Source organism: Eumetopias jubatus, unplaced genomic scaffold (genome assembly GCF_037043125.1).
Source record: "Eumetopias jubatus isolate StellerSeaLion01/CBP00866 unplaced genomic scaffold, mEumJub1_p1.0 scaffold_4, whole genome shotgun sequence".
In the NCBI taxonomy this organism is placed as follows: domain Eukaryota; kingdom Metazoa; phylum Chordata; class Mammalia; order Carnivora; family Otariidae; genus Eumetopias; species Eumetopias jubatus.
Genome location: NW_028274810.1, coordinates 162,135,502 through 162,161,790, shown reverse-complemented (window position 1 = coordinate 162,161,790; position 26,289 = coordinate 162,135,502). Strand labels below are relative to the sequence as shown.

General features: G+C 38.7%; 1 protein-coding gene and 1 long non-coding RNA gene across 2 annotated transcripts in view; one reads left to right on the top strand and one right to left on the bottom strand.

Annotated features, from left to right (window-relative positions):
- IL7 (interleukin 7) overlaps positions 1-1,541 on the bottom strand; it is a 45,227-nt gene extending 43,686 nt beyond the window's left edge. Inside the window, exon 1 of the mRNA XM_028110871.2 lies at positions 879-1,541. Within this exon, the coding sequence (XP_027966672.1) occupies positions 879-888 (10 nt within the window). The 5' untranslated portion in view covers positions 889-1,541. The remainder of the gene's footprint in view (positions 1-878) is intronic.
- Positions 415-7,739, top strand: LOC114214985 (uncharacterized). The gene is made up of 2 exons (XR_003610522.2): positions 415-1,691; positions 7,231-7,739. It is a non-coding gene; the product is annotated as an uncharacterized LOC114214985 (long non-coding RNA).
- Positions 7,740-26,289: the final 18,550 nt, after the last annotated feature.

Sequence of the window (26,289 nt, the reverse complement as noted above, 5' to 3'; positions counted from 1 at the left end):
GCCCCTCACATCTCCTTTTCTCCTTTTTTTTCCCCATCCAGTAAATATTTTGGCTCTTTCCCTTGGCCGTATGGGAATCCAGCTCGCTCGCCTCAGCTCTGCCCTTGTCCGTAGTCCGCACGAATAAAAATATATTAGATCTCGGCCAAGGTCTAGAATTTAGACTTAAGACTATTTAATACTGCCTCCACCAAGGAGCACCCATATAGGAAAAAACAGAAACCCGAAACTCGCCTTTCTCGGTGCCAGCCCGAGGACTTGGGTTCCCAGCAAAGGGCATGAGGTACAGCCCCAGTCGGAAACTCCCAGCCTCGCTTGAGGGGGTTGAAACGGGGCTTTCCAGAGACCTGTCCCCATAGGGTTTAAAAGCGCGTCCCGTGGGAGCTTCGCTTTCACTTCTCTAGATAGTAGGGAACTACACGAGCTCAGGTAACTCGCCCCAACCCGAACGTCAGTGAGTAATTGGGCGCCGCCAGGAGCACGGGTACAGCGGGCAGGGCGCCGGGTTGACAGAGGGCAGCGCTGGCTCGGGAAGACTGACGGCGAGCCATTGGTTACCTCTGAGACCTGGCTGCGGGCTGCCACCGCTGCGCGGCGCGGACGCTGCAGCGCCGCGTGTCGGGACGCAAAGGCGGCGTGGGGGTCGGCTTCTCGCCGTGGGCTAGGCGCAGCAGTCCGGACTGCAAGTGGCGGCTGTGGGCCAGGGTGCCAAAGTGCGGCTGACGCCTGCCCGTGGGAGAGCAAGTGCTCTCAGCAGGTCCAAAGTGCAAGGCTGGGCTGTTCCCGGACGCGCCTGGGCGCGGGGCCCGGCGACGCGTCCTGGAGTCCCCGGGCGTGCCGGGCGCGCGGACTGGTGCGCCTGGGAGAGGAGCGCTTACCATGGAACATGGTCTGCGGGAGGCGGGCGTGGTCATGATGACCGCAACTGCAGCAGGAGCAAGCTCTCACCGCCCATAGTCGCTGCCGGGACCCTTGTCTTTCGCGGAGTTGCCGGGAGTCCGTGCTGGGCAGGGCGGCCTCTGCCGCTGGTTCCTCTCACCCACACCGCGCCTGCTGCTTCATCCATCCCAAGGGGGGCGGCACACACCACGGCCCGGCTCTGCGCTTTGCCTTTTCCATAACTTCCGTAGGATCAGCCGGCAGTGTACTTTCAGTTTCTACTTTGCGCCGGGTCTGCAGGTTTGATCTTTGGGTTCACCACCGGGGTGCCTGCACCGCCCCACCTCTCTTGAGCACCTGCGTCCTCCCCTACCTCTTCTTGTGCACCTGAACCGGGACCAGAGGAGGGCGCGAATCTCCAAAGCACCACGGGAGGAACGAGCTGGCCTTCTGAATGAGAACAATTCGAGGCAAAAGACTTTCCAAATGACCTCTAACCGTCTTGGCAAGGCTAGGCAACTGGGATCTAAAAGTATTGGTTGCTAATCTGTGGAAGCCACAAACGTGTAGGGCGAAAGCTGGGCAATTGCAAGCCTACGCCACCAAGGAGGCGTCGCAGCTCTTGCCACGGACGTAGTGGACGATGCCAAATCGTCTCGGAAAAAAAAGAAAAAGGAAGTAAAGAAAGATTAAAAGGGTCACGCCCTCCGCCCCTCAACCTCTGTAATCAGTCTCTTTCTGCCCTGTTTTGTAGATGCACCTGCCTAGGTGAGACCTCAAAGAACAATAATCCTGTGGGTGCGTCTAATCTGGTAAGTGGTATGTTTGGACCCGAAACACAAATCCCAGATTAGGTGGAGAAAATGGAGACTGACTATAATAGTTGATCACTAAGACTCCCACCTATGCGTTTATCTGAATTGACCAATAGGTCATACTAAGCATTTTTACTGTGTTTTACTGAGGAGTTAATGTTTTTTCTAAGCTTGAATTATTTTAGTATTTCCTGTTTGAATTTGTTTTCTGATATTCTGCAGGAACCCTGCTTAAAAGAAGGTGGGTAAAGTAGTAACGGTGATGATGATAACAGCTATCATTTATCTAGCATTTGCTCTGTACTAATACTGTGCTAAGCATTATATATATACACATATATACACTATATATATATATATCCTCTCATGCAAAGTTTTCTATGAGTAGACACTTTCCTTATCGGCATTTCACAGATGTGGGAACTGAGACGTCCTTAAGTAACTTGCCAGAGTTCACTTAGCTGGTTAGTAAACAGAGCTTGGACACAAACCTGTATTCTGGCTCTAGAGTTCATGCTTGCAGCCTCTGTGTTAGCCATCCTTGTGAACAATGTGGAAATTGATGCCAGGAGGGAGACAGGGTCAGGTATCATGTGGGTATGTCTTTGTCCCCCACTGTGGGGGGACCTCAGGAAAGCTTTTTGGGGTTTCTGAGTTCTGAATTGAGACTCAGGCGGGAACTAACCTAGAGATGTGAACATTCCAGATTCAGTTATAGTGTGAACAAAGAAAAGAGGAAAAGAAAGAAGGGAGAAAGAAGAGAATAACAGAGTGAGACAGAGTTGCTCAAGCCTGAAGCTTGGATCTCCATTTCCTCTTTTAGTCTCACTTCTTACATCCTATCCATAGGCAAGTCTTATCAACTCTACTTCTAAAATAAATCCTGAATCCAATCTGTCCACTCTGTGAATTGCACATGGGCAAACCATTAAAACCCTGCTGTCTGGGGGGATCTTCCAGCTTTCACTCTTGCTCAGGACCCCTTCACTCTCCTCATAGCAGCAGGGTATTTGATTTATGCAATGCCATCTTCTGTGACCACCCTCTGGCCACTTGCCACTGTGCACCAAGCCTTCGAGGTCATCCTGGGTGATCTGGGTGGTACTGCCTTCTCTGAGCCCCTCTGGTACACGACTCACTCCTCTCCTGCTGTGTTCTTCCCTGTGCTCAGCCAAGCCTCTGTCCACTTAGAGTAGTATCCAGCACACAGGTATTCAGAAAGTATTGTTGAGTGACAGAATGCATTCTCATCTAGAACAACTAGATGAGAATGCATGAATGAGAACATGCATGAAGAGAAAATATGTAAAGGCAGGAGGGAAATAGGAGGAAAGAGGAGAAGGAGGAGGGAAGCAAATGAGAACAGGAGACAGGATGGGGTGGGAAAAGCCAAGTATTTCCATTTGACGGGATCCTAGAGTGGGAGGTGGGGAGTGGAAAAACAGGAGTGACTTTTAAAAATGAATTCTATAGCTAAACACAGCTAGGTCGGTTATTTATTAGTTTAAAATCCCTGACAGCAGCACTTTGAGGTATGTAATTGCACACGGCCTGCACTTTTTTTTTTTAAATACTTTTCAGGGACAGATAAAAGAGCATCCATCAATAACTTCCTCAAGAGGAACTCCGTCTTCCTTTTTCATGAAGTCACCATAAAACACGGCAGAATAAGGGCTTGTGCATAAGTGAACTTTTGGAAATCATGAAAGGAAATTATTCAGAGCTCCAGGAGAGGACATGTAAATTCCACCCTAAACTCTGACCCCAAATGTGAAGAATCACTCTGAAAAAAATATTCATAAAGCATTTGGAGTTTTTACTGGTATATGAAAAGGGATGCATTCTAACTACATCAAGTTATTATTTTTCTGTGGATGAGAGGATTAATAGCATTTTGAAAGAATTCCAAAATGAAGTCTTAAATTAGTGGTTGATATTTCGATAAGTGAAACATTATTTTTTATAAGACAGATGGACAAGGATCAGGGACACCTGGGTGACTCAGTCAGTTGGGCGTCTGCCTTTGGCTCAGGTCATGATCTCAGGGTCCTGGGTTCGAGTCCCACATCAGGCTCCCTGTTCAGCTGGGGAATCTGCTTCTCCCTCTGCCTCTCTCCCCTGCTCCTGTTCTCTCTCACTCACACACTCTCTCTCTCACAAATAAATAAATAAAATCTTTTTAAAAGAAGACAGATGGACTAGGATTAAACATTCTATGAATTTTTATATGCTAATGTTTTATGCTTAGAGAAATGGAGTGGTTATTATAATGTTCACTCATAGACTCAATGAATTGTGCAGAAAAGTCAACACAGAAACAAAACAGTACATAGTTTGTGACTTACAACCAATACATATTAGGAGGGGGAAGACATCATCTCAGAATGGTTTATACAGTATAATAGAAAACATTGAAATAAAATGATATAACTGTCTACTTAAAGGGAGAATTGTTAAAGATTCATCAATGTTTTTTTAATTTTTTTACAATCTTCCATCAAATTAGTCAATCAGTGGTAAACCTAAAAATATTTTCTTGATTAATTATCTGAACTATTTTTGCCCAACCTAATATGACTATTGTTTATAGTCTGAGACCTGAATGCTAGCTATCTTTTGTCTATGGATATTTTTTGAGGTTCCTATGGCTTAATTTTCCAGGCATAATACTCAACATATTTCAAACACAGACAGACATACCACATACACATAAAGCCTCCACGTGTTCTATGTAGTCACACAGGGGCCTGTGCGTGGAAGGGCTCCTTGCTTGGTTTAATACTCTGCAATCACTGTCTTGGAATTCTTAATTATTTTTGGACAAGGGGACTTTCATTTTCACTTTGCACTGGGCCCTGCAAATTCTATAAATGATCATGCACACACATACATGCATATCTTCAAGGTGGTTTCAGTCTGGTGGGGAAAACATACGTTAAATGTGTGACTTTAAAGATAAAGAATATTATGAAAAGGAAAGGATGAGATGTATTTCAAACAAGGGTTTAAGGCAATCTAGACCCATTTTAAAAATTAGTGAAACTAGGATCCAAAAAAGGTGAATATACCTGTCTAGTGGAAAAAACAGCTATAAGTGGATAACTTATAATTCTAAATCATATCTGTTTGATTTTCAAGCCTGAGCTTGAAAATGGATTTTAAATTTTATCAAATGACTGCTGAGAATCTATTTACAAGGTCATGTTTTTTTCTTATTGTATTTTTAAAGAAACTATAAATTTACCATAATGCTAAATTCAAGTTGCTAATATTTAACAGATTTTGCCATTTTATTTGTAATGGGTATAGGTCTGTGCTTTATATTATATTTAACTAGGCTTGGGCTATTTTGTCAGATTTTCTTAGTTTCATAAAGGGATTTGGACATTCTATTGTTTTCTAAAACTGTATTTAATCATTATATGAACTATTTGTTTCTGGATGATTGACTAGAGTTTAACAATAAAACATACTTAATTTCATGGGATGCAGCCAAAGGATAGGATGAGACTGTCAGTTTGAAGCACTAGAAGAGTCAAAAGAAAAAATTTTCTTGTAAGGCTGAATCCGAATATTAGGAACCCTGCCAAAAATGTGTATGGAGCCATGAAAATGAATGAAATCATCCAACTTAGAAGAGATGAGAGAGAGAGAGAGCTAATGCCAGGAGGGACCATGAGACACAAACATTAGGGGTAGTTGGAGAAATGGGTGCCCACCAACAAACTGACAAATAGTGGACAGCAGAGTAGGAGAGGCAGAAGTCAGTGTCCCAGGATAGAATTCCAAAATAGGTTAAGTAGTCAGAACCTCCAAATGTCACAAAAAGATCGAGCAAAAGGAAGATTGAAACATGTGTCCACTGATGTGGCAGAGTAGAGATTGTCTGTAGTCCACATGACAGCAATTTGAGAAGAGCAGTATAGATGGAGACAATATTCCAGTGTGTGGAACGCAAGGGAAGATGCAAAGAGAGGAGACAACTTTTAAAAGATCTGTGGTAAAGATAAAAGAAATAGGGTAATGGTTTGAAAGGCATGTAAAGCATAATGGAGGTTTTCATTTTCATGAATGAGAGTTACTAGAGCATATTTATATATTAATTGGTAGAATTAGGTTCTCTGGAAGAAGTAGGAAAGGTTATGCTCTATCTCAGGGTCCTGAGATCATTACCTGAGCCAAAGCCGAGAGTTGGTTGCTTAACTGACTGAGCCATGCGGGCCCCCAATTTGACTTCTTTTTCTAATATGGAAGGCTGTGTGTCCTATTTAAATCCTTTTATCGTTAAATTAGAAAATTAGTTCAATCTGCTTCTCCTTCAGGCAAGCCAGGTGTTCCAGCACATTTATCATTGCGTTGGACTGTGATTGGACTCTCAGAACATCCATTAACTTGTATATGACATGGAATGATTAAGTGTATTGCAGTAGTAATTAAGTCCATAAACAGTAATCTAAGAAGAGCTTATACTTCCCTGAGTTCTCAGGGTATCAGTCATTGCTCTATGCCAATAGTGTGTTGATTAACTGGCATCCCAAAAGCCTGGAACTACATTAACATGCTTGCCTAAAATTTTAATATATTAGCTGGTAGTGACATTAGCTGGTAGGACACCTCCATGAGAAGAGCACAAAAATGGAAGTTTTCGAGAGATCATAACACTGAGCTCTTGAGTTTGGTTTATCAGAAAATGATTTCTTCAAACAATGGAGCAGAGTGTCTTGGGTTTCTTGAGTAATATGCTCTATGATATGGTGGTGATATGCTTTGATTTCCTTATTTCTTTTACTATGTTAGCAATTCTCCCTAATGTTTAATGAACAAATGTTCTAATTTCTTCCTCATTAGGTTATTTTTCTGACCAACACTTTTTTTCCTAAATTGTTTTTACCAGTGAAATGTAATATTTTCTATTTCTTATTATTTCCTTCTTTTCATAATGATATTCTGTGTCATTTTCATTCCGAGACTTTTAAACTTTTATTCAGATTAGAAAAGTGAGGATTCTTTGCTTCTAATTCCAAACTAACCCATATTAGAAACTTTTTTAAAATTTTAAAGTAAACTTTATGAAATTTGGGCTGTTTACCAAATACAAATATATCCTCATGTATTAAACTATTTGAACTTACCTTTAAGCTTTTAGGTATATATTTTTTCATTTTATGTACATGATCCAAGTGGCCTATGATGAGACCTACGATAAAACCAAAAAACAAGATAAAAACAAATATTGTGTGTACTGGTACATTGATCATTTAAGAATGGTCCTCTGAGACTAGAGGTTTTTGCAAGCATTGTTCAATAGCCAGGTATAAATCAGTGACTTTAAAGTAAGACCCCCAAAGAATCAAAACAAAATTGAAGACTCTCAAGAGCCACAAGACACTATCAGAAGGTGAAAAAAGATTAAAGTTCTAGTGGAAAAAACAGCTATAAGTGTTTTTAGCTAAAAATCTCAGGAGGTTGAACCTAGGAAAGCGTTAGGTGATATGGAGTAGAGCAAGTTCATACTTTTCCTACTGTTATGTTGCAGTTTGCAAGCTCCTGGGAGCCTCTCAGATGTAATCTGAAACTGGCCCATGTCCTCAGAGGTGAGGGAGAGTCAGAAGAAAGACACAGGCCTCTCCAGGTAGGCAGGGGGCTTGTCTTGGGTGGCAATAAGACAAGCAGATCTCCACACCTGCCCACCAAATCTTCAAAGTTTATATAGAGGCCTTAACTGGATTCAATCACATATACGATCTAGATGGTCTCAACACCACATCACTACTTCAAGGCTGTATCCTTGGCGCAGCCTCTGGGAAGAGGGGAGGCAAGCAGAACCTACAATCCAAGGGATGGGGGCAAAGGGGGCAGTGAGGAATCTCTGATTTGGGGATCCAGTTCAAGGTCAACCAGTAGTCACATCCTCCCAGCGACCTCCTCCAACATATTATTATAGTTGTTTTGTGTTAATATTGATTGAGATAATTTATCTTCTTTATGACTTTAGTTTTCTCTAGGTCTTTTGATGCCCTTAATAAATATTTGTTTTGACTTTAATTTGACTGAATGCAATTCTTTTTTCCCTCCCCCTAATCTTTATTGAATATTAAACTGTAAAAGGTAATAAACCTCATGACCAACCTGTTCTTGCAAGCAGATCTTTTTGGCAGTTCTCATTTGGTACTTTATCCTACTGTGTAGGTGCAGCTAATTCAATACACCATATCATTAAATGGAATTAACTGGACCGTTGCTTTTCCATGGTAGTAAGTACCAGCTCAAACACTGTGTGTTTCTGAAATGTATTGTTGCCAAAGTGATGAATATCTTCCACAGAAAAAGCACCAACAGAATTTGGTATAGCTGTTCTGGCAGTGCAGGACAGTTACTAGAAATAAAGGTCAAATAGCAAGCACAAAATGGTAATCAGTTTCACTCTTCATTCTGAACTTTTACCTGCTTACTGCTATACGTGTGCTAGATACACTCTAGGAAGAGGTACAAAGGAAAGGTCGTAAAGATTGCTTTTACCATCCCGAGCTTCATTAATCAGGGGTTACCTTTTTTCCTGAGAATAGTCAAGATTAGCACATAAATGTCCTCAAGTCTTTCCCAACCCTAAATAACCCTTGTTTTAATCCTACACATAGTTATCAAGTAACACAATGTGGCATACCCTGTTCTTGGTACTTGGAATATCAGTGTATAAAACAGACAAAAATAATTTCTGGTAAATGGAGTTTACATTCTAGGAGAGGAGATAATAAACAAGAAAAGAGTAAAAATTATATAAAATTTGGAAAATTACTAAGGTAAATGGTTAAAAGAAGGATCAGGGCAGGGGATTTGTGCACATGGAGGGGCGGGGGGTGGGAAGAAAGGTGGGAATTTGAATAGGCTTTGGTAAGAAGTTGACATTTGAACAAAGGAGGTGATTCAGTGAGTCACATGGATATCTGTAAGAAGCATCTTCTGAAGAGAAGAAATCCAGCACCAAAGCTCTAGGGCAAAGAATGCCTGGAGCCATCAGGCTGTCTGCTTCTAATAACTCTCCTTCCTCCTTCCTTTCTTTTGTACCAGACTCACTGACTAGTTTACACTTAGAGTTTCCACTCCTATTCGTTTTCACTCCACCGCACCCTGACTTCTGTCTACCATGTCCCAGGTCCTCAGTGAACTCGTTGGTTAATTGTTGATGATGTTACTTCTCTTTTTTTCTAAATTTTATTATGTTATGTTAATCACCATACATTACATCATTAGTTTTCGATGTAGTGTTTCCTGATTCATTGTTTGCGTATAACACCCAGTGCTCCATTCAGTACGTGCCCTCTTTAATACCCATCACCAGGCTTCTTAAACTGACTTTTAAAATGATAAAAACAGAAATGTAAAGTATAAACATTTAACAAATGGAGACAAGCAAAATTTTAAAAGTTAACACTCCCTCTAGACATCACATTTTTGATGGCCATGCTGTTAATATATATTTTTAACCAAAATGAGATCATACTATACATATTGCTCTGCAACATGCTTTGTTTTCATTTACCTGCCTCTATCTTTATATTTCAGTAATTCTTGTCTGATACCTAGATATCAGATTTCCAAAACTGACCCCCAAACATCTATTACATTGGAGCTTTGGTTTCCTCTTTTAGATTATTATTTAGAGACCACAATCTGGGCACTAGAAGTGCTCATTTCTTCTAGACCATTTCAGTAGTCATAACAGGGAAAATTACAGGTTGGTGTTGATCTTTCTAATTACATTTTAATAATTCAGCTTTTTTTCACTTAATTTAGAATGTTATCAATTTTCTCTTTCACTGAAGGATACTGACTCCTCATATCATTAATTTAATTCCTTATTTTTAAACAACAGATATGAAGTAGTTGCAAAACATTAATACTAATATTATATTAAACAGTATATCTTACAGAATTTTTAATTGTCTACATAGTTCTTTCTATTCCTTGAACACATCGCTCTAAGGACATATATAACATCAAAATGCTGTATTCCAAAGTCATTTAAAATCAATTTTTTAAACTTATGGTTATTTTACCAATTTAACATAGGTTCAGTTGTTTCCAATGGTATTTTTAAAATTTAGCTACATAGAAAAACCTACTACAGAAGTTCTGTGTGGCAGTTCTACTTCTCTTTCCTCTTCTATCCCTTTTTTTCTTCCCCCTGGAGGAAAACATTTTCTCCATATCAGAGCATAGAGACCTTTTTTGTTTTTGTAATAGCTGCATTATATATAAATGGCCCACAAAGTTTTTCAACCATCATCTACTCCTAGCCACTTGGTTTGGATGCTATCTTATAAAAGCACTCTAGGTACATCTTACCACTTAGTCTCCTTGACATCTCAGAAGCACTGGACACTTAATCACTCCTTCCTGGAATATTTTTCCCCTCCTAGGTTTCCGTGGACATCCCTAATTTCTATTTTGTTAGACTTAAAATCTTTCCTTCTTATTCTCTGGACTGTCTTCTTCTGCCAGTTGTAACATTTCTATTCTTCAGGGTTCTGCCCCCACCTCTCTCTTCTCATGCTGCATTCACTTCCTGAGTTATTACATTCACTCCGATGATTTTAGCCACTGGTTTATGCTTATTGCCCACGTTTTTTGTTTCTAGGCTAGTCCTACATGACCTTAAATTCCAATTCTGTTACCCAATAGTCTATGGTGCATCTTCCTGAGTTTTTCAAAAATATCTCCAACTCAACCTACACCAACATATACTTATTTCTACCTCATTTTTCTCATTCTATATCCTTCCAAAATATATAGTTTAATTGTACATTTTATCCCCCGGGCTGGGAACCTAAGAGTGATAACATTAACCACTAAATCCTACGTGATATTTGCTTGCTACTAACTGTCCTCTCTCATCCATTCTTGCTGCCCTTGTTTAGGGACTAAGAATCACTCTCTCTCCTCCACTACAAAATCTTCTTAAAAGATGTTTTTGAAAAAAATTGGACTGTCACGCCCTGCTGAAAGTTTTTCAGTGAGTTCATTTTTCCTAAGGGCAGGGTCCCTAGGCAGTCGGCATGGAAAAACAAGGTTCTTCATAATTTACCTCCACCCTCCTGCCATCCAGTTATTTAGACAGACACTTCACCGGCATCCTGAATCCTCCAGCCATTTAGACTCTCAGACTTTCCTAGCTCTGTACCTGCTGTCCTTGCAGCCTAGAGTGCCCTTGCCTACCCCATTCTTCAGGTTAAGCTCAGGTATTATTTCTTAAGGGATGTTTTATCTAGTGTCACTTGTATGGACTAGGTACTTATTTTATCAAATGCTTAGCAGTTACATTGTAAACATTTTGATAATTTTTTTTCCTACAATGTGAGGTCCTTGAAGGCACAGACTTCTTTTTTATTTATGGTATCTTTTGAGCCCAGAACAAGGCTATCTTGCCTTAGGTGTTTGATGTAAGTGTGTTGAATGAATGGATGGCTACTTCTGCTGTTGTATGTGTTAGACTGTTAAGACTTTCACAGTTTCCTGAGGATAGATACCTGTCTCATTTGTGGTTCTATTCTCAATATTTGACACAATCCCTGGACATCACAGGCACTTAGTACACGTATAACCAATATCACCTTAGACATAGGTAGATGTAGTCATGCTGATATATTTACTCATCAGCGGATAACTAGCATTTAGATCAATTGGAATATTTCACTCAGATAATCTAGATTCAGACAGATTCTACCTTTTGGACACAGTCAATTTAGTTATATATTCGAACAACAAATCTATTATGATTTCATCATGCATAACAGTGACTAGCATATTTGGCTATGTTAAAAACGTGGTATAAGAGACATTCCTATTCTGAGAAGTTCAATGCCTTCATACCTCACATAATCTAGATAAAATAACACTATAAAGATGAAAAAAGGCTTTCTTTTTAAAAAAATGGTCTCCAATGAGTATTATGTCAACTAATTATTTATGTGTGTTGTATGTGTTCTATAACTGAAAGAGATATAAGGAAATCTCAAAGTGAAGGGGAAGAGAATTGAGTTAATTATGAAATAGATCCTTATGTCAAACATTTCCATTTACATATACTTTTAAGTTGAAAATATCGTCTTAGTTGTAAGGTCTGCTTTAGTTATTTTATCCTCCTTCTATTCCTTCGCACAAATAAATAACTTGAAATCAAGGAGACTGGCTCTAGAAATTATTCCAGAATCATTGTTTTTATTTGCAACTTTTGGTTTATGGAAATTATTTGGTTATAGCAGTATTTATGATGACTAATAGTGGTTTCTAGGCAGCATTGTAAATAGAACTTTATAAATGTGTATCTTGGCAGATGGAAGGTAATGTTGCATAAAGTGAGTCCATGAAATATATTTCATAGACTAGTGTAGGTGTTGGTTTTGCAGTTTATTTGTAATTTGTAATTGTAAATTTAAAAATATTCTATATGAATTGGATGGGCACCAATCTGATAACCTTCACTACATTCATTGATGAAAAGATATTTGTATCAATTTGTAATTAATTTGGTCAGACCACCTCCATATTGCCTAATATATATTAAATACTTTCAAAGTATGAAATACCACTTATATGTCATTATATTTTAATAATGCTGATAGGGTAAGGGAGATCACAAGAAGAAACTATGCTTCAAAAGTGACAATTTATGCTGAAATAGACACATATTGAAGAATATGAATATTGCTATAATATTATATATCTTGATTACTAACAAAAAGTATTATGAATATTTTAACGCTCTGGAATTTTTACCTTTTAATGTTTTTTTCCCCTTTCCTTTTAAGTAGCTATCTTGTGAATTTATACATCTATTTTATGTTCATGCTATCATTTTTCAAAATGTATTTTGGAAACCTCTTATAGAGTAGGTTGCAGAGTCTCTAATATATTACTTTTCCAAAAATTTGTGGTTTGATTTTCAAAGACAATGAAAAAAACAATTCAGAAGCAGAAAGAATTCTTAAAAAAATAATTTAATTAATTTTGGCAGGGTCACAAATTCAAATGGCTGCAGGGGCCAAGTAGGTAATGTAAGGTGAGACAGACAGCATTCTAGGGACTACAATGCCTGCCTGGAGAGCTCAGGCCTTGTCTAAAGGACACCAGAATGCAGTATCAGCATTGCCTGGTTTTCCAGTCTTGCAAGCAAGCCTGAAAATTTGCATATTTCCTGGATTTCTCCAAGTTTTAAATGTTGGTTCAGTTCTTTTGAACACTTTCTTTGCAATCTCTGCTTTAGCGTAATGCCTCTTCATAGTGCTTATACTCTTTGTAAGTTCTTCTTAAAGTTTTCATAAATTCAACTCTTCTCTTTTTCTCTCTAATTTATCAAGAGCTTTATGGCAAAATGTGAGAACAAAGAGTAAAAATGGTCTTTTTTATCAGTGAGGGCTTCCCCCATATAAAAAAGCAACCAACCCCCTCACCTTATCCCTATATATTTTTCTCCATATCATTTATTGATATTTTACAAATTGTATATTTATTTGTTTGTTCATCATCTTTTCCTCTCCACTATAACATAAGCTCCATGAAGATATTTTTTGTTCATTGATGTATGTTTAGTTCCTAGAACAGTTACTGGCAAATAGTAGGCCCTTAATAAATACCCATTGAATGAATGAACATTTCACAGACAATCAACTACATAGGGGAAATAACTAAGAGTTAGGGATATTTTACCTTGGCCAGAAAAGACATAATCAGGAATACAACCAACAGTGTGTTGGCACTGGCTCATATTGGCCTCTAAGAGCTGATTGTATGTGTCTCTTCTCAGCTCTGCATTTAGTAACATCCTATTGGTTACCTGAAGCCAGTCATGGTCAGAGTATTTCTGCTACAGAAACTAGCAAATGATACAAACATGTCATTTACCAGCACACCCCTGGACACAAGAGTTGTGAGATACTGGCCTAGCAAAAGAAAGTACTTTTAAACATTTAGAGTTCTCCAACAGAGGAATGGCCTAACTCACAGGCAGTATTTATTTATTTATTTATTTATTTTGGGTAAATATATTTTTATTTTAGTTTTTTATAATGTTCAGTTAGCCACTGTATAGTACATAGTTTTTGATGTACTGTTGAATAATTTTATTAGTTAAGTGTAACACCCAGTGCTCATCACAGCACGTGCCCTCCTCAATACCCATCACCCTGTTACCCCCTCCCCACCACCCTCCTCCTCTCCGAAACACCCAGATTGTTTCTAGGGGTCCATAGTCTCTCATGGTTTGTCTCCCTCTCTAATTCCTCCCCCTTTGGATTTCCCTCCCTTCCCCTATGGCCCTCCGTGCTATTGCTTATGTTCCACATATGAGTGAAACCATATGATAATTGTCTTTCTCTGCTTGACTTACTTCACTTAACATAATCCCCTCCAGTTCCATCCATGTTGATGTACAAGTTGGGTATTCATCCTTTCTGATGGCTGAGTAATATTCCATTGTATATATGGACCACATCTTCTTTACCCATTAATCTGCTGAAGGGCATCTCGGCTCCTTCCACAGTTTGGCTATTGTGGACATTGCTGCTATGAACATTGGGGTGCTCGTGTCCCTTCTTTTCACTATGTCTGTATCTTTGGGATAAATACCTAGTAGTGCAATTGCTGGGTCGTAGGGTAGCTCTATTCTTTACGTCTTGAGGAACCTCCATACTGTTTTCCAGAGTGGCTGCACCAGCTTGCATTCCCACCAACAGTGCAAGAAGGTTCCCTTTTCTCCACATCCTCGCCAACATTTGTTGTTTCCTGTTTTGTTAATTTTTGCCATTCTAACTCGTGTAAGGTGGGATCTCATTGTAGTTTTGATTTGTATTTCCCTGATGGCTAGTGATATTTAGCATTTTTTCATATGTCTGTTAGCCATTTGAGTGTCTTTTTTGGTGAAGTGTCTGTTCATGTCTTCTGCCCATTTTTTGACACAGGCAGTATTTAGGTCTGTTTTAGAGATTTACTTCTTTAGATTATGTATTGTAAAACTTACTCAAGCATGTAGTTTATAGTGCCCTGATGAAATATTTAAGTTTGATCTTTTGTTTTTTATTGAATAAAGTAAGCATAGGTGTTTATAGTCTTCTTATATTTCCACTTACTTATTTTTTTGTTTTTATTTTATTTTATTATGTTATGTTAATCACCATACATTACATCATTAGTTTTTGATGTAGTGTTCCATGATTCATTGTTTGCATATAATACCCAGTGCTCCATTCAGTACGTGCCCTCTTTAATACCCATCACCGGGCTAAACCACCCCCCCACCCCCTCCCCTCTAGAACCCTCAGTTTGTTTCTCAGAGTCCATAGTCTCTCATGGTTCGTCTCCCCCTCCGATTTCCCCCCCTTCATTTTTCCCTTCCTGCTAAAAAAAAAAAAAGATCCACTTACTTATGATGAGGATAGTATGTCAAATGTTTGTGGGTATGTTGTTATTTCCTGTTATTTCTGCTTGTTTTCACTCATAAAGTCTTGTTTCTTTGTGTGCCTGGTTATGGTCATATCACTGTGTACTAGACATTATTTTAGAAACCTTCCCCGTAGGAATAATTGGAGGTCTAGAATGTTGGACCTTCTCCAGAGAAAGCTTTTGTTTCCTTATGCCAGCTAACTAGAGGCATTTCCAATCTAGGACCATCTTAATGTGAGTTGAAAGTTTGAGGTTTGTTAGACCATCCAGGTGATGAAAACCAGGCTATACGTTTATGCAAGGGCTGTGTTACTTGTAGTGCCTCTACAATGGGGGTACCGCTTTTTGGTGTCTCAGTGTAAAGTAGTAAGTGATTAATTAAAGCCTTCATTTTTTAACTCTTATTTTCTGATTTTTCCCTTTTTTGGGTAGAGAAGCCTCTTCTTGATTTGTGGCTGTAATATTTTATGTTGAGAGAGAGAAAAAGAAACATTTAAATATCCATTTTTTTAGAGCTACCCTTTGACCCAGCATTTGCCCTCCTTGGTATTTACCCCAAAGATACAAATATAGTGATCTGAAGGAGTACATGCACCCAAATGTTTATAGCAGCAATGCCCACAATAGCCAAATTATGGAAAGAGCCAGATGTCCATCAACAGATGAATAGATAAAGATGTGGTATATATATACAATGGAATATTGTGCAGCCATCAAAAAACCCTGAAATCTTGCCATTTGCAACAACGTAGATGGAACTAGAGGGTATTATGCTAAGTGAAATAAGTCAATCAGAGAAAGACAAGTATCATATGATTTCACTGATATGAGGAATTCTTAATCTCAGGAAACAAACTGAGGGTTACTGGACTGGTCGGGGTGGGAGGGATGGTGTGGCTGGGTGATAGACATTGGGGAGGGTATGTGCTATGGTGAGCGCTAACGAAGGGGGGGAAATTGGAGAGGGAGATAAACCATGAGAGACTATAGACTCTGAGAAACAAACAGGGTTTTAGAGGGGAGGGGGGTGAGGGGATGGGTTAGCCCAGTGATGGGTATTAAGGAGGGCCTGTATTGCATGGAGCACTGGGTGTTATATGCAAACATTGAATCATGGAACACTACATAAAAATTAATTAATTAATTAAAAAATTAAAAAAATATCCATTTTTTACATGCATTATCTCCACTTATTTGAGTCTTCCCCCCCTTACTTTATTTCGTTATCTGCATCTCTTGCTAAAGCAGAGAAGATTCTTCTTATCTCTTAGAAATGGGTGGTTGCTATAAATTTGGCTACCAATGCCAAGGTGGAAGGGAATGGTTTGGAGATCTGCTCTTCAGCATACAGACGTCTCCTTAACCCCTTTCTATCTTGTCTTCCCCATTATCCCTCCTTCTACTTTGCTTGCCATTACGAAGTTCAGTCTCTCAGATTTTTTTCTCCAGGAAGTAATCTTCAGACTCCTAGGAGGGGCTGGGGAGGTGAATGGGAACAGCAGTAGCTTGTCTTTGTGTGGTAGGGTTGTGGGGCTAGAATCACACTAAGCTGCATAGACACTTGTTTCCAAAGCCTCATTGTTAGCCACACCCCTTACTCCTGCCTTCCATGGAATCTGACCAAAGGCTTTCTGTTGAGAAGAATCCATTCTCTTCTAAATTATAACACTTCTGCAAATGTATGTGTGTGTGTATATGTGCGTGTGTGGCTTTCCTCATTCTGCTAACCTCTTGTTCTCATTGTCTTTGTGAAATTTTAGTTTTTTATTCCTTTAAACTTTAGGATGTTTCTAGACATAAAAGAGATAAATGCATATTTCAAGCTGTCAAAGCAGGTAAAATTAAGATTGTAAATGCTTTAAGGGCTCCCATCTATTGTCATGTTTTCTATAGCCACTGTTATGCTCATTTTCAGATCTGTATTTCTAATCCAGATCCCATTTCTTTACTGCTACTACTACAAATAATAATAAAAGCAAACATTTAAATAATACTTATTAAATTGCAACCATTGTTCTAAGTACTTGACAAACTCATTTAAGCCTCAACCCTATGAGATAGTGTATCAGTTATCTATTGCCACAATAGCTGTGTAACAAACCACTCTAAAACTTAAAAATGTAAAACAACAGTCATTTATTATTTTTCACAAGTCATTTTCTGCTGATCTGGGCTAAGCCCAAAAGACGTTGGCCTGGCTCACTCACCTTTTTACAGTTAGCTGCTTAGTTGGATTGAGTTGTGGGTCTAGGATGGTCTCAGATAAAACAACTTGGTCCTTTTCTATGTGGTCTCTGATTTTTCCAAAAGACTAGCTTAGGATTATTCTCATGGCCACAGCAAGATTCCAAGACAGAAAGAGTGGAAGTCTTGAAAGCTCAGCTCAGACCGCACACTATCATGTCCTACATATTCTGTTGGATAAAGCAAGTCAAAACGCTAATCCAAGTTCAAGAGATGGGGAATAGATTCTACTTCTTTATAAAAAGAGCTACAAAGTCAAATAACAAATGTCTGGATCCAGTAAAGAACTGGAGCCATTTTTGCAACTTTTTGCCACCGATGGGTATTATCATCTTCATTTTAGAAGAAACAGATATGGAGAGCTAAGTAATGGCTGGAGGTCATGGAGTAATTAGATGGTGGCACTAGTATTTGAATTCTTGCAGTCTGGCTTCAGTCTGTGCTCCTAACTCCTGCAATCTACTCTCTCAAGTAGGGTATTAAATCAGTTGGTGGAATGATAGAGGGGAAAAGGCAAACAATATCAAAGGGGCTTTGGAATAACTCTATAGAGAGAAAGAATGAACAAGCCATTTAGAAGAAAAATAAAGGTTACTGTAAGAAGATAACACTAAGAGCCCCTCTTTCTTTGTAAAATCAAAAAAAGGTTTGCATGTACTCTGAGGGTTTTGGAAAGAGAGAAGGCATGCCGTTGAAGGTACATGGCTTACCTGGGGCTGCAGCTTGTTAGAATCCATCTCATTACAGTAACTGGAAGGATGGCACAGCATCCAAAAAAAAAAAAAAAAGTCACACAGAAGGGTAAGATCTCGGTGGTATGAACAGTTGGGGAAAGGGTTTTGCAACTTCTTGTGCAAGCTGCAATATAAACCTTAAATCTTGTAGTTTGGTTGATTAAGTTAGTGTAGAATGCTCAGTTTTTGTATGAAATTGGTAAGGAAATGTGATCCCCCTTCCTGAGGTAGCATATTAGATGTACCCAAATGTGTTATGTTGTAGATATTCTTAATTTTTAAGTTATATTTGTATTACTCCCTACAATAATGTCTTCCTTGATCTCTCAGTCCCCAGTTTTTCCACCTCCATTTTTTTCTGTAGCAGCCAAAGCAAGTTTTCAAAATGCACATTTGATCATAGCACTATTCTGCTTAAAAATTACTGTAATGCCCATTATCTTCTGAGTGAAGCCTAAATTCTTTAAGGACATTTATCAGGTGGCCCCTGTTTGCCTCCCAACCTATTTCTTACCTTCCTTTCTCTCCCAGCTAAATACCTTAGAACCCATCTCATGGCAGAATTGCAAATGTGTCATACAGTTTCATGTCTCTTTCCCTTTGCTTACTTTGCTCTTTTGACAAGAAATATCTTGATGAACATGGGTTTTTCTTTTTCTTTCTTTCTTTCTTTCTTTTTCTTTCTTTCTTTCTTTCTTTCTTTCTTTCTTTTTTCTTTCTTTCTTTCTTTCTTTCTCTCTCTCTCTCCTTCCCTCTCTCCCTCCCTCCCTTTTTTCTTTCTTTTTTCTTAATCTCTGCCAATTTGAAAGGTTGGCAGAGAGCAATGCTGAAATTGGAAAGGCACGTGATGAGTATCAGCCAAGAAAATTGTGAACAAGAGTGACATGTGTTACTTCTGGGCTAAGGCACAGAAAAGATTATGTGTGATTCTCTTATCTCTTCTCATACTTCCTTGGCTAAGAAGGGCACAGGTTTCAGAAGGAAGAGCTGTAAAGGTGATGGGACCTTCTTCAGTCTAGATCCCTAAGTAGGTATGTGAAACAGAACCTCCCTCCAATCTGTCATAAACTTGCTGCATGAATGAGAAACCAATTTTCTTTTGCTAAGTTATGGAGATTTGGAGATTAATATGGTGCCACATCATAGCCTAGGCTATCATAAAAAATATTATTTCACCATTGTTCTTAACTTTCATTCTTACCATTACTAATGAGTTTGAACTTACATATATTTATTGAACATTTATATGTTATTTATGATCTTTAGTACTTGTTTGGTAAAATTCCTGTTCATGTCTTTTGTTTATTTTTTTACCAGGCTATTCATATTGAATTATAAAAATCTTTATATATTAGGTTACATTAACACTTTTAAGTCATTTATGCTAACATAATTTTTCCAGTTTATTAATTGCTTTTTGATTTTATGATGTATTTTCATATTCAATAGTTTTAAAATAATATATAATCTCTAAATTTAAAAAAAATTTCCTATTTTAGGATGAGAAAGGCTTTTGAAATTTGACAGATGATTTTTCTCTAGTTTTTTTTTATTAACATATAATGTATTATTTGTTTCAGAGGTACAGGTCTGTGATTCATCAGTCTTACACAATCTGCAGCACTCACCATAGCACATACCCTCCCCAATGTCCATCACCCAACCACCCCATCCCTCCCACCCCCCTCCACTCCAGCAGCCCTCAGTTTGTTTCCTGAGATTAAGAGTCTCTTATGGTTTAATTGAGATATCATTGATGTAACATTGTATTAGTGTTAGGTGTATCGTATAATGATTTGATATATGTAAATATTGCTAAATGATTACCACAATAAGTTAGTTGACATCCATCACCACACATAGTTACAGAATTTTTTCTTATGTTTGAGAAATTTTAAGGTCTACTACTCTTTTAGTAACTTTCAATAATGAATACAATATTGTTAACTATGGTCACCATGCTGTACATTATATCCCAAAGATTTATTTATCTTATAACTGGAAGTTTGTACCTTTTCAACACCTTGACCTATTTCTCTAGTTAATGGTCCTAATTATTTCCTATTTTCCTAAATATGAACTTTCTTTAATCAATGCTGATTTATGGTGGTATATGCTGTTAGTAGGGCTATAGCTTTGTAGTGAATACATTTATCTTAAAACTCAGCTCTTTCAAAATTCAAAAGACTATTTTGATGGTGTGCTTTTGAATTATTCCTTAAACAACATCCTCATGACATTAAATATCCATTCAGTGCATTTAGGACACCTTGGCCAATTAGCACTTTGCTGAAGGTCTGTCTGTCCACTCCAGCGGTACAGAGCACACCAAAGAAGGACATGCAGGAAGCAGAGACATTTCCAGTCGCAAGGGGAAATGGCCTGATTCTGTGATGCAGGCAGTCTGGAACTAGGACGGGGAACAGCTTTCTTCTTCAGTAGCTCTTTGGTTAGAACTTGATTTCTTCACTTAGTCATAGTCAGTCTTTTACGTGGTAGTAAAATATAGATTGAGGACTGAGAAGCATTTTGCTAGGCTAATGGGAAACACCTTTGCTTTACTTCTCTTTCTTTTCTTTTCTTTCTTTTTTTTTTTTTTTGCAGTTGTGTAAGTGAAACTAAGTAATTTACAATCATGGAGACTCACTATGCTTGGAGATAAACATGGTATAAATAGTAAAAAATTATCTCACTTTTTTCTTTTCAGTTACACATCATGTTTTCTAAGGTTTATTCTAGGTTGTAATAATACTCAGTTCTCTAACCAAGTACCTATAGATGCTCCCTTAATACAAAGGTCTGATGAAGACCACAAGATCTATAAGAACCTACAAAACTGAGATTCTACAATTTGCAATCAGAAATATGTCTGAGTGATGGCCGTGGTATAAAGGCAGTGAGAGAGAGAGAGAGAGATGGAGACTGAGAGGGAGAGGGAGAGCAGCAAGAGAGCCTAACTGGAGAGAGCCTGGCCAGAGGTAGGTTTATTTACTAGGTCTGCAGTCTTCTGCTTTAGCAGAGGGTCTTTGTCTCTCACAGGATGGGCCACAACCCCTTCTTGTTTTAACCTGACTCACCTTGCAAAGAATCTTAGGTGACTCTGGGCTACAATGGTCCTCAGAAAAAAGGAAGATGAGTCTTAGTACCACCAATACAGGGAGTTGGTAATAGCAGCCTCAGTACCAGTTTTCTGCATTTGTAGAAACATCAGGTCCTGTGGTGTTGGCTTTAAATACTGCTTCCATTATGGTTTCCCAGGAAGTTGCGGTTAGAAATCTACATAGAATTGGTCTGTTGGTTTGATATTAGCGAGAACTAAAAAATATTGGCAATTGTTTTATCAGTTATTGTTTTTTTGAAATCCATTGTGTTTTAACATCTGGAAGAGGTGGGGAAAAAAAAAACCCCACACATGCATCAGTGATGTTTTGTGCTTTGAAGACAAGTGTTCCAAAAACTGACAGGGTCACATGTCTAAACTTTTCACAATACAGACCAGTTCTTTAAATAATCGGGTTTCATTTTTCCAATTTGATATCTTTGAAAGCAGGTTTATATACTCTACAAATCTGAAAGCATTATCATCCTTCCTCGCAAATTGATACTTTATTACTATAAAAACGTAGTTGCAACATGTCCACCTACACTCAGCAGATGGCCTAAATCTTTCCAGTGTTGTGTGGGAAATGACCTTGGTGCACCTTATACTTATAGCCTCAAGGACACTACCAGGCAAGTTATCTGTACAAGAGGTCACAGGACAGACAGGTTTACAAACTAAGTTATATCTTGAGCTACAGGTTTTACTAAATAAATTTAAAATAAACTGCGACAAGCAAAAGGAAAGAGTGGGGTCGGTTAAGCATCTGAGGATACGAGGCAGGCAGGGTGGAAAACTCACACTCCTGAATACTGGGATATCACAAGGCAAGGTTGGGTTTCAACAAAGATTTAACTATTTGGGAATATCTTGTTGATTATCTCAGCTTTAAATTAGATATTTGTTTTTCTAGAAAACTAAGAGTACAAAGACCTACAGAATAAAAATTTTATGTAAACAGTGGGTAAGGTAGGGGCACCTGGGTGGCTCAGATGGTTAAGCGGCTGCCTTCTGCTCAGGTCATGATCCCAGGATCCCAGCAGGGAGCTTGCTTCTCCCTCTCCTTCTACTGCTCCCCCTGCTTGTGCTCTCTCACTCTCTCTGTAAAATAAATAAATAAAAATCTTAAAAAAAAAAAACAATGGGTAAGGTGCTAAGTAAATGTAAGATGTTTTTGTTTTTGACATTATCAAACAGTTTGCTCTGGAAGCACAACATTCTTGTTGTAAATCCCACTGTGGTAATGAGTTACTCAGTTAGAGTCATTCATTCACTCACTCATGTAATTATTTATTGATTTATTATGTACCAGTATACTTTTAGACAGTGGGAATGAAACAGTGAACAAAACAGCAAATATTCCTGCTCTTACAGAACTTCCATTCCAGTAAGGAGAGAGAGAGAGAGAGACAATAAAACAAAATAAATAATTAAATTGCATGGTATGTAAGAAGATTGTAAGTACAATCAAGAGAAAATAAAGCAAAATAAGGGTGTTTGAATAAGGGGGTTAGGGGTTGCAGTGAGGGTAGGCCTCATTGGTAAAGTGATGTCTGAGCAGAGTGAGCCCTGTAGATATTTGGGGTGGCACTGAGATGAAATTCTAGAATTAATTTGAAGATAAAGCCATCAGTATTTGTTAACAGCTTGGATGTAGGCTGTGACAACAACCAATGCACAGGCCCTGAGACAAAAGAGTTCCTCATTTCTTCTAGGAGGGGGAGAGCAAGACACCAGGAGATCAGAGAAATCATGGCGGAGCCAGATGTATAGGACTTGGTAGGCAATTTTAAGAATTTGTCTTTTGCTTAAAGTGGGAATTATTCATTTTATATGCAGGGTTTTATATGCATTTATGTTTTACATGCAGGTTTTAAGCAGAAGAGTGATTGGCTGTGGCTGTCATTTTAAAATGGTCACTCTGTCTGCCTTGTTGAGAATAGGCTAAGTGGGTTAAGGATGAAAGCAGGAAAACCAGTTCAAAGGCTGTTGTAATAATCCAGGTGAGAGAAGCCAGTGACAGAGTTCAGGGTGATAATAGTGAGGGCATTAGGGAGAAGTTAGATCTTACATAGAATTTGAAGAATGAATCATCAGAATTTGTTAGCAGAATGGATGGAGGGTCTGAAGAAAGAGAGGAATCAAGGCAAGTCCAGGGTTTTTTTTAATCTGAGCACCGGAATGGATGGTAATAGCATTACCAGAGATGGGAAAAGGGTGCAGCATTTGGGAGAGAAGAAAGCTCTGTTTTGGATATACTAATCTAAAGTGTAAGGGTCACATTAAAACCTTAGATACATGAATATGTAGTTCAGGGGAGGACTGTGAGCTACAGTTATAAACCTCAAGTGTTCTCCATGACAGGGTGATACTTGAACGCTATGAATCAGGAGAACATCACCAACACAATTGAAGATACTTAGAAGTAGAGCTAAAGGACTGAGTGTGAGATGCTTGGGCATTAAAAGGTCTGGGAGGGGGGGAGGGGCTGAAAAGGAAACAGAGTAAGAATAACCAGTAGCAGGGGACAGAAAATCTGGAGCATGTCTTGAAAGCCATGTAAAGAACCGTTTTAAATGCTTCTTTGATCAAATAAGGTGAACATTGAGAATGGGTCAGAACTGGATTTAGTAATCTGAAGGTCATTGGAGATGTTGGTCTGAGTGTGGTTCAGAGAGTGGCAAAACCAGGAGAAGGGAAGGAGCAGGGGTAGCATGGACAAGGCATAGAGCGACAGGTGGACTCCAAAGGGAGAGATGGGTCCAGAGAGTTGAAAGTTTGTCTTTTTTCTTTCTTTCTTTCTTTCTTTCTTTCTTTCTTTCTTTCTTTCTTTCTTTCTTTCTTTCTTTCTTTCTTTCTTTCTTTCTTTTTCTTTCTTTCTTCTTTCTTCTTTCTTTTTGTCCTTTCTTTCTTTTTTTTTTGAAACTTAATATGGAAGAAATTATGTACTTGAACACTAATGGAAACAATCCAGTATAGAGTGGGAAATTGATGATGTGGGGGTGGGGGGAGGGAAGGGAAGAGAGATTTGAGAAGCTGTATCCTTGAATAGGCTATGTGGAATGTGAGCTAGTGCATAACTAAGGGGTTGCCTGAGATCCTAGGATGCAGGTAGTTCACCTGTGATTACAGGAAAAGAGTATATAAGGATCTCTACTACAGGCAAATGTGATGGGGGAGCCCCTGAGGGTGTCTTCTGATTGCTTCAGTTTTTGTTTCAGCCAATTGGAAAGCACAATCACCCGTTGAGAATGATGGCAGGAGAGGTGTTGGGAGCATGAGGGGACGTTTACGGGAGGACTTATGTAAGAGTGGGTTAGACAGTCACAGCATACAAGCATGAGGAGATGGGGCGGGTGGGGGGTGCGTCTGTGCCCTAACCGTGGTTGCTCAGTGCACTTTGGTGCTCTAATGTTAGTCAGAATTACTGGAGTTCTACCCTTAGCCTCTCTCCTCTTCTGCCTCTGCTTCTTGAGAACTAAACCTGTAATTACTCTCCCTTTCCTTGTCTAAATTGCACTGCGTGCACTTCTCCGATTTACCTACTGTCCTGGGCACTAATTGTTTGCACTTTGTAATTTATTCCACTATTATATTAATAATTAAAGTTGACCGTGATGGTATATGTTTGGCCAAGCTAGGATTTATGAGTAGATTTATTTTTTCTCAATCCGTATTTTATTACGTACCTTTAAATGATGAGAATACCTTAAATAATATAATTACAATACCATAATCACACTTAATATAATCACATAATGTTTTCAATGGTCACTTTTAGTCAGCTTTCTCATAATAATTATTTTTTCCCATCTGATTTGTTCAAATTAGGAGCTTAAACGTGGTTCATACATTGTATTTGATTGGAACATCCTTTGGGGCACCTGGGTGGCTCAGTCAGTTAAGCAGCTGCCTTAGGCTCAGGTCATGTTCCCGGGGTTCTGGGATCTGGGATCGAGTCCCGCATAGGGCTCCCTGCTCAGCACTGAGTCTGTTTTTCCCTCTTCCTCTCCCCCTCTGCCTGCTTGTTTTCTCTTTCTCTCTCAAATGAATAAAATCTCTTAAATATTTTTAAGAGATTTTATTTATTTATTTGACAGAGAGAGACACAGCGAGAGAGGGAACACAAGCAGGGGGAGTGGAGAGGGAGAAGCTGGCTTCCCGCGGAACAGGGAGCACGATGCGGGGCTTGATCCCAGGACGCTGGGATGATGACCTGAGCCGGAGGCAGACACTTAACGACTGAGCCACCCAGGCGCCCCACATCTCTTAAAAATTAAGAATGTTATATTGCTTTAATTTTAACTGCTTTATATTGCTCTCTTTAAATTCATTTGCTAAGAATATGGAATCATTTCAGTAGATTTAAAAGAAGGAACTGTTTTCGAATCAAGTTTGTGGACTAGGATCATGGGAACATGATTATAAATTAGTATAACTATTTAATTAATAAAGCAATATCTACATCTGGCCACAAAACCTTTACTTCTGTTTAAAGAGTTTCTTCAACGGGCAAGGAGGACATGTATTTTTGCAAATGGATATGTCCCTTTTATCTATTCTGTTCTTAGATAAGAAGGAGAGCAGGGGGCAAAGGAGCCACTGGAAAGGGGAACATTTTCCCATTTTTAGTTTTATCATCTTAGCAGAAAAAAACATATTATGGCTGTGGTAGAACAGTCAGTATCAGGTGAGAAAAGATACAAGAATTTTTAGCTAGGCTGGCCTGAATCCCTAAATCTCCACTGATATATTTTACTCCAAGTTCAGAGTATTAGCAACGGAGTTGAATAGAGGGTTGAAAAAAGTGTTTTATTAACATTCTAAAATCTAAGTCAGTTTAAACAGAGACCATGAAAAGCTAACACTTATTATGGATGGTATAATGGAGAGTGAAGTAGATAAGGAAATTAGGTAAAAGTAAAGGTAATGTGGACTCGAAATCAGAAATCCTTGGTTTTAATTCTGACTTTGCCATTGACTAGAAACCTTAAACAAATCCTTTAAAGTGGGAGGCCTTAAATTTCTTATTTGAAAATGGGGGTTTGAGGTAGACATCTGTTGAAGACTCTTCTAGTAC